We start from the raw sequence: 14,602 nt of genomic DNA, 5'->3' as shown, positions 1-14,602 counted from the left end.
GATAGTGCTAGCTGCTAGTATATGAGGTGATTGCTGATCAATGCAGGCTTGGTGAGCCAAAGAGCCTGTTTCCACTCTGTATCCTTAAAGTCAAATCTCTGCTTGAATGTAATCCATATCCCTCTATTCCCTGCATATCCATGTGTTTATCCAAAAGCCTCTTTAATGCCACCATCATATCTGCCTCCACCTCCACCCCTAGCCAGGTTCCAGGCACCCACCACTCTCTGTGCAAAAAATCTTACTCTGCACATCTCCTTTAAACTTTGACTTTCTTGCTTGAAAGATTTCAAGGGCTGTCCCACTGCGGCGACCTAATCCGCAAGTTCAGAAGAGTTTGCCCTTGACTCATACTCGCAGCATGGTCGACACGAGGTCCTGGGAGGTATTTGTAACTCTCCCTCATGCTTGAGTGTAGTCCCCGCGTACTCGAGGCCTCAGCTCAGTCGCGGCGTATTTTTCAACATGCTGATAAAAGGCCGCGAGTAAAAAAAGGTTGCCATGGAAAAAAAATCAATATTTTTTTTACTCGTAGGTTTAGTCGTAGGTCGTAGTAGGTCGGCATGTTATTCGTAGGTAATCAAGGGTAGTCGAAGGTAGTCGTAGATATTCTTCAACATAGTCCAAGGGAGGTCGAAGGAGATCGTCTTCACTCTCCACTATTCGGTGTCCAATTTTCCCGAAGCTAGTCTTCAACATAGTCGAAGGAGGTCTTCCTCATAGTCGAAGGAGGTCTTCAACATGACACTTTTTCAAACTCTCCTAAACTCTTCTAAACTCGCCAATTAGGTAGCTGCAGTGGGACAGTCCCTATACCTTCTAGTCTTTGATATTACCACCCTGGGAAAAAAAGTTCTGACTGTCAACCACATCTCTGCTTGTCATAATTTTATATACCTGATTATATATCAGGTCTCCCCTCAGCCTCCAAAACCCTGGAGAAAGTGCATTTGAGGGGAGGGTGGAAGTTAGTGGTAAAGGTGGTAAAATCGATGAGTTCTGCACAGGTGCAGGTTTTCTGTCCCAGGTCTCCTCCATTGCCAGAGTTAATCCGCTTCGGCAGCTTGCAATCCAATGGTGTGAACATACAATTCTCCAATTTTACGTAACTAACCTGCCTTCCCTTTTTTTCACTTCTCTCTTTCCTGAGCCCCATCCAGATGAGTACCCATTTCTCCCTCTATCCTGTCCTCCTTTCTCCTTCCTCTTCTCCCCTTCCACCTACATTCTTTCCTATAGCCTCACATTTCAGACTTCCTCTCCTTATCTCACAGCCTTTTGTCTCCTTTTCATCTCTGACCTTTGTCCACCCATCTGCCAATCAACCTCCCTCAACCATATCCACGTATCACTTTGTCAAGAGTCAAGAGTCAATTTAATTGTCATTTGGACCCCTGGAGGTCCAAACGAAATGCCGTTTCTGCAGCCATACATTACACACAAATAGACCCCAGACACAACACAATTACATTTAACATAAACATCCATCACATAGCTGTGATGGAAGGCCAAAAAAAACTTATCTCTCCACTGCACTCTCCCCCCCCGATGTCAGAGTCAAAGTCAAAGCCCCCGGCTGGTGATGGCGATTGTCCCGCGGCCATTGAAGCCACGCCGGGTGATGCGAGGTCGCACACCGGGTCTTGGTGTTGGAGCCCCCGGCGTGCGCTCGCAGAGTCCGCGGCCATTCCAGCCGCGCGGGGCAGTGATGTAGGCCCCGCTCCAGGAGCTCTTCAACCCCGCAACTCGGGCGGGAGAAGTCGCCGTTGCGAGAGCCCCGAAAAGCGGTCTCCCTCCAGGGAGCCGTGGGCTCCCGGTGCCGTCGTCCACAGACCTGCCGATGGAGCCTCCGACTCTCCGGTCGGGCCGCAGCAGCAGCAGCAGCAGCAGCAGCGGCATCGGCAGCATCAGCAGCAGCAGCAGCAGCAGCAGCGCTCCTCCACCGCTCCACCCGCTCCGGTCTCGGCCAGCTCCGCGACGGTGAGGTGAGTCGACACCTGAGTCCCCGGCTTCTTCCTGTTGGAGGCCGCTCCTCGTTGCGGCCTCAACGACACCTGAGACCCGACGAGAAAAGGTCGGGTCTCCAGTGCAGGGAGAGATTCAAAAAGTTTCCCCCCCCCCCCCACCCCACCCCCCCCCCCCCACACACACACCCCAACATAAAATAACAAAAACTACATAAAAACACAGACAGAAAATAATAAAAACGCGGACAGGCTGCAGAGGCCGCTGCTGGCCAGAGCCGCGCCGCCCTCCGCGTCGCCTACCGGATCCCGTTGCACCCTTCTTTCAGCTGTATCCTCCCCACTACAATCAATCTGAAGAATGGTCACACCCGAAATATCACCTGTTCATGAGCTCCAGAGATGCTGCCTGACCCGTTGAGTTAGTGCAGCACCTGGAATTTTTTTGCTCAAGATTCCAGCATCTGCAGTTCGTTATGTGTACAGTAAACCCTCACAAAATAGGTCTTCTATATAGTGGATTTTGGTTGAAGCAGACCAATGCTCCCATTGCACCGTCCCCACTTCTGCCAGTTACCCATTGAGCTGGCAACATGTGGCATGCTTCCAGTGGTGAGAGTGGAGAAAGCGAGCATCATAAAGGCAGCGTGAGTAATGGACCTGTCCCTAGCGCAATGTATGCGGGGTTGGGGGACTCAGCAGCTCTCCAGCCTGTGAATTCCTGCTGGTTTAACCATTCAACGTCACGTTTCTTTCCACCCGAATTTAGGTTAAACTTTACTCCCCCCCCCCCCCCCCCCCCCCCTTCATTACTTGGTTATAGCGGACAATCAGCAATAACAGACGCCATTAGTTAAGTTCTCTGGCACTTTAACTTTTAGTCAAGATTCCTGGATTTGCAGTTTCAAGTTCAAGTTCACATTTATTGTCACATGCACCAATTGGTGCAATTAAATTTGAGTTACCAAACAGCCATTCGAATAAAAAGAACACAATAAAAAATAGAGTTTAACATAAACATCCACCACAGCGGAATCAATGTTTCACATTGTGATGGAAGGCAAATAAAGTTCAGTCATCTTCCTCTTTGTTCACCCGTGGTCGGGGCCTTTGAACTCTCCGCAGTCGCCGCTACGGATGGCCCGATGTACAGACCCTCTCGCCTTGATGATCAAAACACTGGCATCGGATCGGAGCAGAACACTCAGCGGCTTGGAGTTTCCGAATCGGCCGCTTCCTACCGTAGACCGCGGCTTCCGAAGTCCACAGATCCCGCTGGACGGAGCTCCAACACTGGCGATGCTCAGCAAAAGATCCCAGACTCCGCGATGTTAAAGTCAGCACCCACGGCTAGAAGCTCCGCAAACCCCAGCTCAACTGTGTTAAAGTCAGCAGACCCAACACTCCGGATCTCCAACACTGGCGTTCCCGGCAAGGGATTGCCCCACTCCGCGATGGTAATGCAGCGCTGTGCCCGCTGCTGAAGCTCAGGGCCATTTCCGGTAGGAAGTGGCCGATTCAGTTTATAGGCCGCAAGGGGGCGGGGGGGGGTGAAGATGTGACACAAGAAAAGACGCATATCCGTCCAGGTAAGTGGCTGAAAAATGGTTTCCCCCAATTTCCCCCCACCACCCCCCACATTAGACATACTAAGAAACATTAAAACATACATTTAGACGCACTAAAAACAACAAAAAGGGTGCAAGGACCAACAGCTGCCGGTGAGGCCGCCACTGCGGTGGCGCCAACCGATGGACACTTGCGTCCTCATGGAAATGCATAATGTTTTCTTGATACTATTAGTTCAGAGACCACATAATTTGATCCATCAATCTTTCACACCATCAATTTTAGTGCAATTCCTAATTTATAGATGCCATTGGGAGCCCTGTAAAATGTTCTGCTGCCACAGATCATGTCGTAGAATCATAGTCAGCCCAATTTGCCCATGCCGACCAATATGCCCCATCCACACTAGTTCCACTTGCCTGTGTTTTACCCATATGCTTCTAAACCTATCCTATCCTTGTCCCTGTCCAAATGTCTTTTTAAAAGTTGTGATAGTACCTCAACTACCTCATCTGGCAGCTCATTATATAGACTTACCAGCCTTTGTGTAAAAAAAAGTTGTCCCTCAAGTTCCTGTTAAATTTTTCCCCCATTCACCTTAAACGTATGTCCTCTGGTTCTTGATTCCCCTACCTTGGGTAAAAGACTCTGTGTATTTCACCTATTTATTCGTCTTATGATCTTGTCCACTTCTATGAGATCACCCTCATCCTCGTGTCTCCAAGGAATAAAGTCCTGGCTTGCTTAACCTTTCCCTATAGCCCACGTACTCAAGTCCTGGCAACATCCATGTAAATCTTCTCTGCAAACGTTGCAGTTTAGCAACATCTTTCCTATAACAGGCAGATTATGTTGGCCTCATGATAGTGCCTTGTGGAGATTTTGCTGATATTCTCCTTGATATTGGTTATGGCTAAACTTGTATTTCTCAGTGTTTTCCCACCACTCCCAGAACACTTCTAATGGGACACAATCGTTGTTGCACTTACAGCACTGGCACTTTTGGACTATTGCTTCTTCACCAATTACTGCTGGGCTTTTGCATTTAAATCTCCTTGTGTAGTGAGACCAGTTAGGTAGAGCAAAATGTTCTTTACTAGCGAAACAACACTCGAACTACACGTGTACTTGGTCAGGAAGAAACGATCTGAGCACCTGTTGTCCAGTATCAAACCCGAAATGGCAGTGCGATAGGGAAGCATCTTGTCCCCGTCCCGTTGCGCAGTGGTCAGGTCAGAATAGTCAATTTCCGGAGCTAAAGTTAGAACGGCATTAATGGCAGGGCGAGATAAGACGTCAGCGACCTGGTTATGCTTACCCGCCACGTGCTGGATACAGGTGGTGACTCCGATATGAAAGCCAAATGCCGTTGTTGGCGTGCTGACCAGGGATCGGACACTTTAGCAAAAGTGAAAGTAAGGGGTTTGTGGTCAGTGAAGGGTCTGCCCTCCAGGAAATACCGACTAGCCAAGTTGAAGGCCAGGAGATCGTGATTGAAAGAACTGTAATTCCGCTCGGGGGGGGTGGGCGCAGGTGCCGACTGAAAAAGGCAAGTGGCTGCCAGCGACCGTTAATGAACTGTTCGAGGACCCCTGTCCGACAGCTGTGTCAGAAGAGTCTACGGTGAGAGCGTTATGGGCAGTGGCCTGCGGGTGAACGAGCATCACGCCGTTGGCCAGCGCCTCCTTGGTTCCGTCAAACACGGCCGTGGTTTCCGCATCCCTCACCAGGTCCCACTGTTTGCTTGCCAGACACTGGGACAAAGGTCGCATAACCTGGGCTGTCGCTGGGACAAAACAATGATAAAAATGAATCATGCTTACAAACTCTTGGAGCCCTTTCACTGTGGCTGGCTGGGGAAACTGCCGAATAGCTTCCACCTTGGCGGGGAGGGGGGTTGTGCCCTGTTGGGTAATATGATGGCCGAGAAAGGAAATGGAATCGAGGCCGAACTGGCATTTGGCGGGATTAATTGCGAGGCCATGGTCCCTGAGGCGCTGACACAGCAACCGGAGGTATGTGCAGTGTTCTTGGCGGGAGCGACTGGCGACCAGAATGTCATCGAGATAGAAGAACAAAAAAATCTAACCCCTGGCCAACCACGTCCATAAGTTGCTGAAAGGCCTGGTCAGCATTTCTGAGGCCAAATGGCACCTGCAACCATTCAAACAGTCCAAAAGGAGTAATAATGGCGGTCTTGGGCACATCATCAGAGTGGACAGGGATCTGGTGGTACCCTCGCACCAGATCAATTTTAGAAAAATATTTAGCCCCGTTCAAATGGGCTGTGAAAACCTGTATGTGAGGGACGGGATAGCGGTCGGCAGTCGTGGAGTTGTTGAGGTGGCGGTCGTCCCCGCACGGTCCCCACCCGCCGGAAGACGTGGGGACCATATGGCGTGGGGAGGCCCATGGGCTGTCGGAGCGCCGCACAATACCCATCTGCATGCCCGTGCGTGGAGCGATGGGCCGGTGGTGGGGATGTTTATGACACCGTGTCTGGGGTTGGCCGATTTAAACTGGGGGGGGGTCAGGATCTCGGGGAAATTGACCAGAATTTGAGCGTACGCTTTGTCCGCGTCTGACAGTCGAGGTGTGGGTTGCAGGGGACCGCAGGCCGCGACGATGCGGGCTGATGGGTCTCTGAATGAACGAGAATGAGCGAGTAGGCCCAGAGGAAGGTGGCGCCTAACAATGGTTGGGAGACATCGGCGATGGTGAAATGTCGGGAGCCGAAAACAAGGGGAACAATATGACTCCCGTAAGTCCGGATGGGACTGCCGTTGACGGTGGTCAGGGTGGGACCTCGTTTACAGGAATGGGTGTCGACACCGGACGGGGGCAGTATGCTGATCTCTGTCGACGAGGAATCAGAGCCCGGAATGACAGCCCCAGACGTAGAGGCGATGTTTCTGGCTGACCACGGTAGCCTCTACTGGTGATTGGCTGAAGCTATTTCCCGGATGTATCAGGGAGAACGGTATCGGCGGGCCTCCGCACCCCAGTGTTAGTGGTAGTAACACCACAGGCGCTTACTGGAATCTGCAGCAGCCGGTTGTGGTGTAGTGTCGGTAGAAGGTGGAATGGACCGTTGGGGCCGTCACGGAGCTGTAGACACCCGGCTGATGGAAGCGCCGTCCTGTTGCTTGCCGAGCCACAAGTCGTCCGCTCGCTCGGCGAGTTGCAGGGGATTGATGAAGTCACTACCGGCGGGGAGCAGGCGGATGTCGTCCGGCATCTGCTCAAGGAACGCCTGCTCAAAGAGATGACAAGGCTGGTGAACGTTCATCAGCGACAGCATTTCGCTCATCAGTACAGACGGCTTGCGGTCACAGAGGTCGTCCATGTGCAGGATCCTGGAGGCTCAATCGCGGCAGCTGAGCCCAAAAATATGCAGCAGCAGTGCCTTGAGGCCCCCATACTTGTTGTCGGCAGGCGGATGTTGAAGGTAAGGAATCAATTGGGCGACGGTTTCATGGTCTAGCACGCCGACCAGGTAGAAATATTTAGTCGAATCAGCGACAATTTGCCGAATCTGAAATTGGGCCTCAATGTGCAGGAACCACACATGAGGTTGTACCACCCAGATAACGGGTATTTTTCGCGAAACTGCATTTTGCTGAGCCAGGTTGGCGTCGAGGTTCTCAGTGGCGTTCATAATAAAGGATCCGAAAAACGTTCGGATCGACGGGGTCACCAATTGTAGTAAGATCAGGCAGGTAGAGCGAAATGTTCTTTAATAGCGAAACAACACTCGAACTAGATGTGTACTTGGTTAGGAATAAACGATCTAAGCTCCTGTCGTCGTGAGGAGCACTAGCTACTGAACATATTGAAAAATCTGCGAAATAACCCCCGGTCACGTGACAGTCCCGACCAATGACGAGGGTTCTGAATACACAGCTTCACCACCAGGTGCCGCTACACTAGCACATATTCCAGACCGATAACTGTTACTATGCAAAGTAGTAGTATTACGTGACTTTATTGTCCAATAAGAGTATAGGATGACCATTTAATAGTAGTATACTTACCCACCATTGGGCTTGCTCGGGTGGGATATAATGACTGAAATTCTTCAGAAATATTTTTACTCTATCAATGTTATCATTGAAATGCAGAAGATTTCTGTTTGGATCCGAAAACAGTGAATTTTCTGCACTGCTAGTAAAGAAATGGTGACAGGACTTATGCATCTCCTAGAATTTGGCTTAAGGTTCATATATTTGCTGTGGGACATGTTGCTGTTATACGTTATAATATCACAATTTTTTCTCTCCTTTTGATGTTCCGAGAACATTTCATCCAAACTTGAATAGTCGTATGTCGCTAAATTTTAAAATGTCATTGAATAGAAAGCAAAGAAAACTTCAGATACCGGTTAATCTGATATACAAATGATTAGAAATACAAGAAAATTGAGAGAGAAAATCAGAGTTTCAGTTCTGATCAATGGTTATCAATCTGAAACATTAATTGAGAATCAAAACAATCTGAAGATGTTTGAAATCTGGAATAAAACCCAAAAAATTGGAAATACCTAAAAGTTCATACCCCATCAATGGAAGAGGAAAAGAGCTAATGGTTTAGGTTGAAGATTCTTTGTTGGAATTGGGGAGGAGGCAAAACAAATTTGTTAAGACAATAACTCGTCTATTTTCCACACATACTCCCTGACCTGCTGAGTATTTATGTTTAAAATATCACGAGCAACCTCAAGAGGTATCCCTCTAGCTGTGACCTGAGTTTATTCCCACATGGAAGAGCTTCCATTCAGTGAACAAAGTTTTCAGGTTTCTGAACAGTCCTTCCATAAGACAGGGTACTATTGATTCACCTCTACTCAATTGAGGACATTGGTCTTTGTTTAAGGAACTGATGTGCTCCAATGCTGCACTTTGTATCTTCCCATTTGCTCTTATCTATTGTACCCGAGTTGGAATGGTATATCTGATCTGTTTGGATCGCATGCTAACAAAAAGGTTTTCACTATACATTGTTACATGTGAAATCATAAATCTAAACCTGAACCTCAGGTAATATAACTTTTGGTCTGTGAAGTATTTTCAACATTTTATCTCTCACTGTTATGCTCAATTTCTAGGTGACCATGACAAAAGGTGTTCCAAATTTGATAAATGCAATTCAAATGATCCACAATGTGTCAAGGTACTATAACACCTCACAACAGATGACTTCCCTCTTTATAAAGGTAGGCATTATACCCTGATTGTGTTTCATCTTTGAATCATTCTGCACTTTATTAATTTTATTATTGTATTTTGCTTTGTCAACTTTAGGTCACAAACCAAATGGTTACAGCCTGCAAAGAGTATATAACTGATGGTGGTGCTGTTCATGTATGGGATCAGGATTCTCATGTCATTTTTAAAAGAATGGAGGTGAATCTTTCTATATTATTAGCTTTCCTTTGCATGATGCACTCCTGAATTTTGACTGGACAGCTCTTGTTGCAATATATGCTTATTTAAGGGATAGATTTACCTGTCATTCAGTTCAGGAAGGTTCTCTAAATTGATTTTGGTATGAAGAGATGGGGGTAGCAATGCATTGTAAAATTGTGTGGAATTGAGATCATTGCATTTTTCTTATATATGGAAGACCTTGGTTATGAACTTCAATCATCAATGCCCCTACATGCTTGGCTCTTTCTGGGGTTCTATTGAAGTATAAACCAATGTTGTGCATCTTGGTCATTGAGACACTATTCAATGATAACTAGAAATAAGATGTCTGAAAATAAGTAACTACCAGCACTGCAAACCTCCATGTATTCCAAGGTGCCTTAGGCATCATTTACCTTGCTTTGTGGTTGGTGAATGTCAATTCACCTTATTTCACAAAAGTAAGAGATTGTGTATTTGGAAATGAGTCATATGTGTAATTGGCCAATATTCTGATAGTAATCATGATTCACTCATTCTTCACCATTCATTCACTGGAGCACAACCCACCATAAGGGTACAACATGCTTCCAGTGACATTCATGTTTCAAATGGAATCTGAGGAAGTAGCCCAAATGCATCTTCTGCCTTGCCTGTCTTTGAGATACTCTACAATATTTCTGAGAGATTATATTAATTGTGGTAGTCTTCTACATGCTGCCCATCCTCATTGTTATAGGCTCATAGGCAGTCATAGAATCAAAGTATTGGAAACAAGTCGGCCAATGAGCCATATCCAAGCTGGCCACATTTGCCCACACCTGGCTCATATCACTCTAAACCTTTCCTATCCATGTATCTGTTCAAATATGTTTAAAATGTTATTAGCATACCTGCCTCAACTACTTCATCTGGCAACGTGTCCCATATACCCACGATCCTCTGGGTGAAGTTGCTCTTCACATTAAATTTTTTCCCTCTCCCATTAAACCTGGCTCTCCAGTTCTTGATTCTGCTGAGAAAATCCTGAGAAAAAACACATCAATTCTCCTCACGATTATGTAATATCACCCTGCCCAACCTGTCCATATAGCTCAAGTCCTTGGGTCCTGGTATTGTTAATTCCGGGTCTACACCTCTTACCCCTATTCTGGTTTAGTCAAACACTAAGCCGAACTCTGGTTCCAAAACATTACTTTATTGTGGAACAAACTGCAGGGACGGTCGCCGATCCACTCACGCAAGACAACAATATTTTGTGCAAACAGAACAGAAGTCAAAATCAACCGACCCACCTCAAAGAATTACCCACTCACTTCTGAACTAAGGGCATGACATTACTTGGGAGAGGCAACCCCCTACAAGCCAATTACTGATACTGGCTACAAAACACATAGAACGACAACTCTTTGGCCCAATCATATAACAATACATAACTTAGTTTCAACATATAGCACCGGGAGAAACACTTCCATTAAGTAAAGAAACATTATCTTTAAATAAAGAAACATCTTTGGTGAGACCACTCTGCTGGACCAATCAGAAGTACCCACAGTAAGGTATTGCAACGTAGTTGAGACAACATTTCCCCAACCAATCCCAAGCAGGTCTTTAGCATCATGGCATAGCTCCACCTGAACAATCCCAGACATATTAGCAATTTGCAGGTCGTATGGACATAAACCTTTAGCAACCCCTTCCCAGGCTTCAGACTCCCTGGGGCCATCTATGTTACATGCTTCTGCAACTCTCTGCAAATGGTGTCAAGCAGGTTTTGCTGATCTTTTCACAGAAATCTTCCATTTTCCAAAGTACCCAAACACCTGCATATTCACAGTATCAGCCTTGTAAATCATTTCTGCATTCACTCTAGCTTAGAAACACAGAAAATAGGTGCAGGAGAAGGCCATTCGGCCCTTCGAGCCAGCAGCGCCATTCAATATGATCATGGTTGATCATCCAAAATCAGTACCCCATTCCTGCTTCCCCCCCCCCCCCCCCCCCATATCCCTGGATTCTGTTAACGCTAAGAACTAAATCTAACTCTCTCTTTAAAACATCCAGTGAATTGGCCCTCACTGCCTTCTGTGGCAGAGAATGCCACAGATTCACAACTCTGGGTGAAAAATGTTTTCTTCATCTCAGTCCTAAATGGCCAACCCCTTATTCTTAAACTGTGACCCCTGGTTCTGGACTCCAACATCAGGAACATTTTTCCTGCATCTAGCCTGTCCAATCCCTTAAGAATTGTATATGTTTCTATAAGAATCCCTTTCATCCTTCTAAATTCCCGTGAATACTAGCCCAGTCGACTCATTCTTTCATCGTATGTCAGTCCCGCCATCCTGGGAATTAACCTGGTGAACCTACGATGCACTCCCTCAATAGCAAGAATGGGCTTCCTTAAATTAGGAGACCAAAACTGTACACAATACTCCAGGTGTGGCCTCACCAGGGCCCAGTACAACTGCAGTAGGACCTCCTTGCTCCTATACTCAAATCCTCTCACTATTAAGGCCAACATGCCATTAGCTTTCTTCACTTTACCTACATGCTTACTTTCAGTGACTGATGTGCAAGGACTCCCAGAACTAGTTGCACATCTCCTTTTCCCAATCTGACACCATTCAGATAATAATCTGCCTTCTTGTTCTTGCCACCAAAGTGGATAACCTCACATTTATTCACATTATACTGCATCTGCCATGCATCTGCCCACTCACCCAACCTATCAAAATCATCCAGCAGCCTCATGGCATCCTCCTTGAGCTCACACTGCCACCTAGCTTTGTGTCATACGTAAACTTGGAGACGTTACATTTAATTCCCTCGTCCAAATTCGTTAATATATATTGTAAACAACTGAGGTCCCAGCACCGAGCCTTGCGGCACCCCACTAGTCACTGCCTGGCATTCTGAAAAGGACCCGTTAATTCCTATTCTTTGCTTCCTGTCTGCCAACCAGTTCTCTATCCATGTCACTACCCTTACCCCAATACTATGTGCTCTACTTTTGCATACCAGCCTCTTGTGTGGGACTTTGTCAAAGGCTTTTTGAAAGTCCAGATATGTCACATCCACTGGCTCTTCCTAATCCATTCTACTTGTTACCTCCTCAAAAAATTCCTGAAGATTAGTCAAGCATGATTGCCCCTTCACAATTCCATGCTGACTTTGACCAATCCTGTTACTGCTTTCCAAATGCGCTGTTATTACATCTTTAATAATCTTTACATCTTTAAAGAACATCTTTAATAAGCTTGAAGGCATTGTTCCAAAAGCAGGGTGACCGTAACTGAACACATTACTCCAAGTGCGGCCTCATCAGTATCTTGTACAGCAGCAACATAATGTCCCAACTTTTATACACAATTCCTTGGCTGATGAAGGCCAGTATGCCAAAAGCCTTTTTCACGACCCGTTACACCAAGTTCAGGGAACTATGTACTTGTACACCCAGATCCCTCTGTGTCACAGCATTCCCCAGAGCCCTACACTGTTCATTGTGAAGGCCTCTCCCTGGTTCGACTTTCCAAAATGCAAAACCTAACACTTATCAAAATTAAGCTCCATTTGCCTTTCTTTGACCCACTTGCCCAACTGATCTAGACCCCGCTGTAATTCATGATAACCATCTTCACTGTCTACGATACCATCTATTTTAGCATCATCTGCAATCTTACTAATGATGCCTTGCACATTCTAATCCAAATCATTGATATAGATGACAAACAGCAATCGACGCAGAATGTGCTCTGAGGCATACTACCAGTCACAGGCTTCCAGCTAGATGTATAATCTTCTACCACCACCACCCTGTGTTTCCTACCATGAAGCCAAATCTGTATCCAGTTAGCTCGCTTTCTCTGGACCCTTGGCAATCTAATATTCTAAAGCAGCCTACTATGTGAATCCTTATCAAAGACCTTGCTGAAGTCCATATTGATAATATCTATTGCCCTGTCCTTATCAACCTCCTTGGTTACCTCTTCAAAACTTTCAACTTCATATGACACAATCACTCATGCTCGAACCCATGAAGACTATCCTTAATCAACTTCTGTCTTTCCAGTTGCACATATATTTTATCCTTCAGAATCCTCTCTAACTGGCCGATAGCTACCAAATTATTCCTTGCAACCTTTCTTCAATAGAGGCACAATAATAGCCACTCTTCAATGTGACGGTATCTCACAAGTGTCTAACAGTGACTGATATATTGCAATCAGGGCTTCTGAAATTTATTCTCTAGCTTCCCACCATGTCCTTGGATAAACCTGATCGGGCCCGAATAATTTATCTACCTTTATACATTTTAGGAATCCGCCGCCTTCTCGACTGCAATGCGGACTGTCCTCAAGACATCACCATTAACTTCCCAAAGTTCCCTAGTCTTTCACAAGTCATAGATGCCTGGATGCAATGAAATTGTTTTGCATGCAATCCAGTTAAATCAGACTATTGTGCTTAAGTATAGCAGAATTTTATTGGATTGTAAGCAAAACAAGGAATTTCACTGTACACCCCACAATGTAACACGTAATAATAAAGTACCATTGACCATCTCAATCTTCATGTTTTCCATGGTAAAAACAAGAAAAATATTCATTGAGGATCATGTAAATCTTCATAAATTATTGGAGCAGAATTAGGCCATTCGGCCCATCAAGTCTACTCCACCATTCAATCATGGATGAATCCTTCCCTTGCAATTCAATTTCCCTGCCTTTTCCCCCATAACCGTTGACATCAGTGCTAATCAAGAATCTGTCAATCTCCGGCTTAAAATATATCCAGTGATTTGGCCTCCACAGCCTTCTGTGAAAATTAATTCCATCCTCTGACTAAAGAAATTCCTCATCTCCTTTCTAAAGGTACGTCCTTTTAGTCTGAGGCAATAGCCTCTGACCCTAGATTCTCCCACTAGTGGAAACATCTTCCCCACATCCACTCTATCCATGACTTTCACTATTCGCTAAGTTTCAATGAGGACCCGCCCCTCATCCTTCTAAAATTGTTGAGTACAGGCTCAATGTTCTCAAACATTCATCATATGTTAACCCAATTATTCCTGGGATTATTCTCGTAAGCCTCCCCTGAACCGTCTCCATGGTCTGACCAGTGCCTGAGAGAGCCACAGCATTACATCCCTGTTTTAATATTCTAGTCCTCTAGTCCTTCCTTACTACCGATTTAACATGCAAATGAACTTTTTGGGAATCCTGCACCAAAACTCCCACATCCCTTTGCACCTCCGATTTCTGAATTTTCTTTCCATTTAGAAAATAGTCTATGCCTTTATGCCTACTACCATAATACATGACTCCACCCTTTGCTATATTCCATCTGCCACTTTACTCACTCTCCCAACCTGTCCAAGTTCTTCTGCAGAGTCCTTGTTTTGTCTACACTACCTGCCCCTCCACCAATTATCGTAACACTGCAAACTTGGCCATAAATCTTCAATTTCCTCATCCAAATCATTGATATACAATGTGGAGAGTAGCAGCCCCACCACCGACCCTTACAGAACACCCCTCTAGTCACTGGCTGCCAACCAGAAGAAACTCCCTTTACTGCCACTCTTTGCCTTCTGCCACCTTCCCTCTGATACCATAGGTTATCATCTTCTTTAGCAGCCTCTTTTCAAAGCATCTTATCAAA

At 46.0% G+C, this 14,602-nt stretch overlaps 1 protein-coding gene across 1 annotated transcript in view; it reads left to right on the top strand.

Annotated features, from left to right (window-relative positions):
• Positions 1-14,602, top strand: part of LOC129697508 (dynein axonemal heavy chain 8-like) — a 641,267-nt gene that overhangs the window by 104,028 nt on the left and 522,637 nt on the right. The window contains 2 exon segments of the mRNA XM_055636144.1: positions 8,638-8,745; positions 8,834-8,935. Of these exon segments, the coding sequence (XP_055492119.1) occupies positions 8,638-8,745; positions 8,834-8,935 (210 nt within the window).

This window comes from Leucoraja erinacea, chromosome 5 (assembly GCF_028641065.1).
Source record: "Leucoraja erinacea ecotype New England chromosome 5, Leri_hhj_1, whole genome shotgun sequence".
Lineage (NCBI taxonomy): Eukaryota > Metazoa > Chordata > Chondrichthyes > Rajiformes > Rajidae > Leucoraja > Leucoraja erinaceus.
Note: the sequence above shows the minus strand (reverse complement) of the source record. Positions and strands in the feature narration are given on the sequence as shown.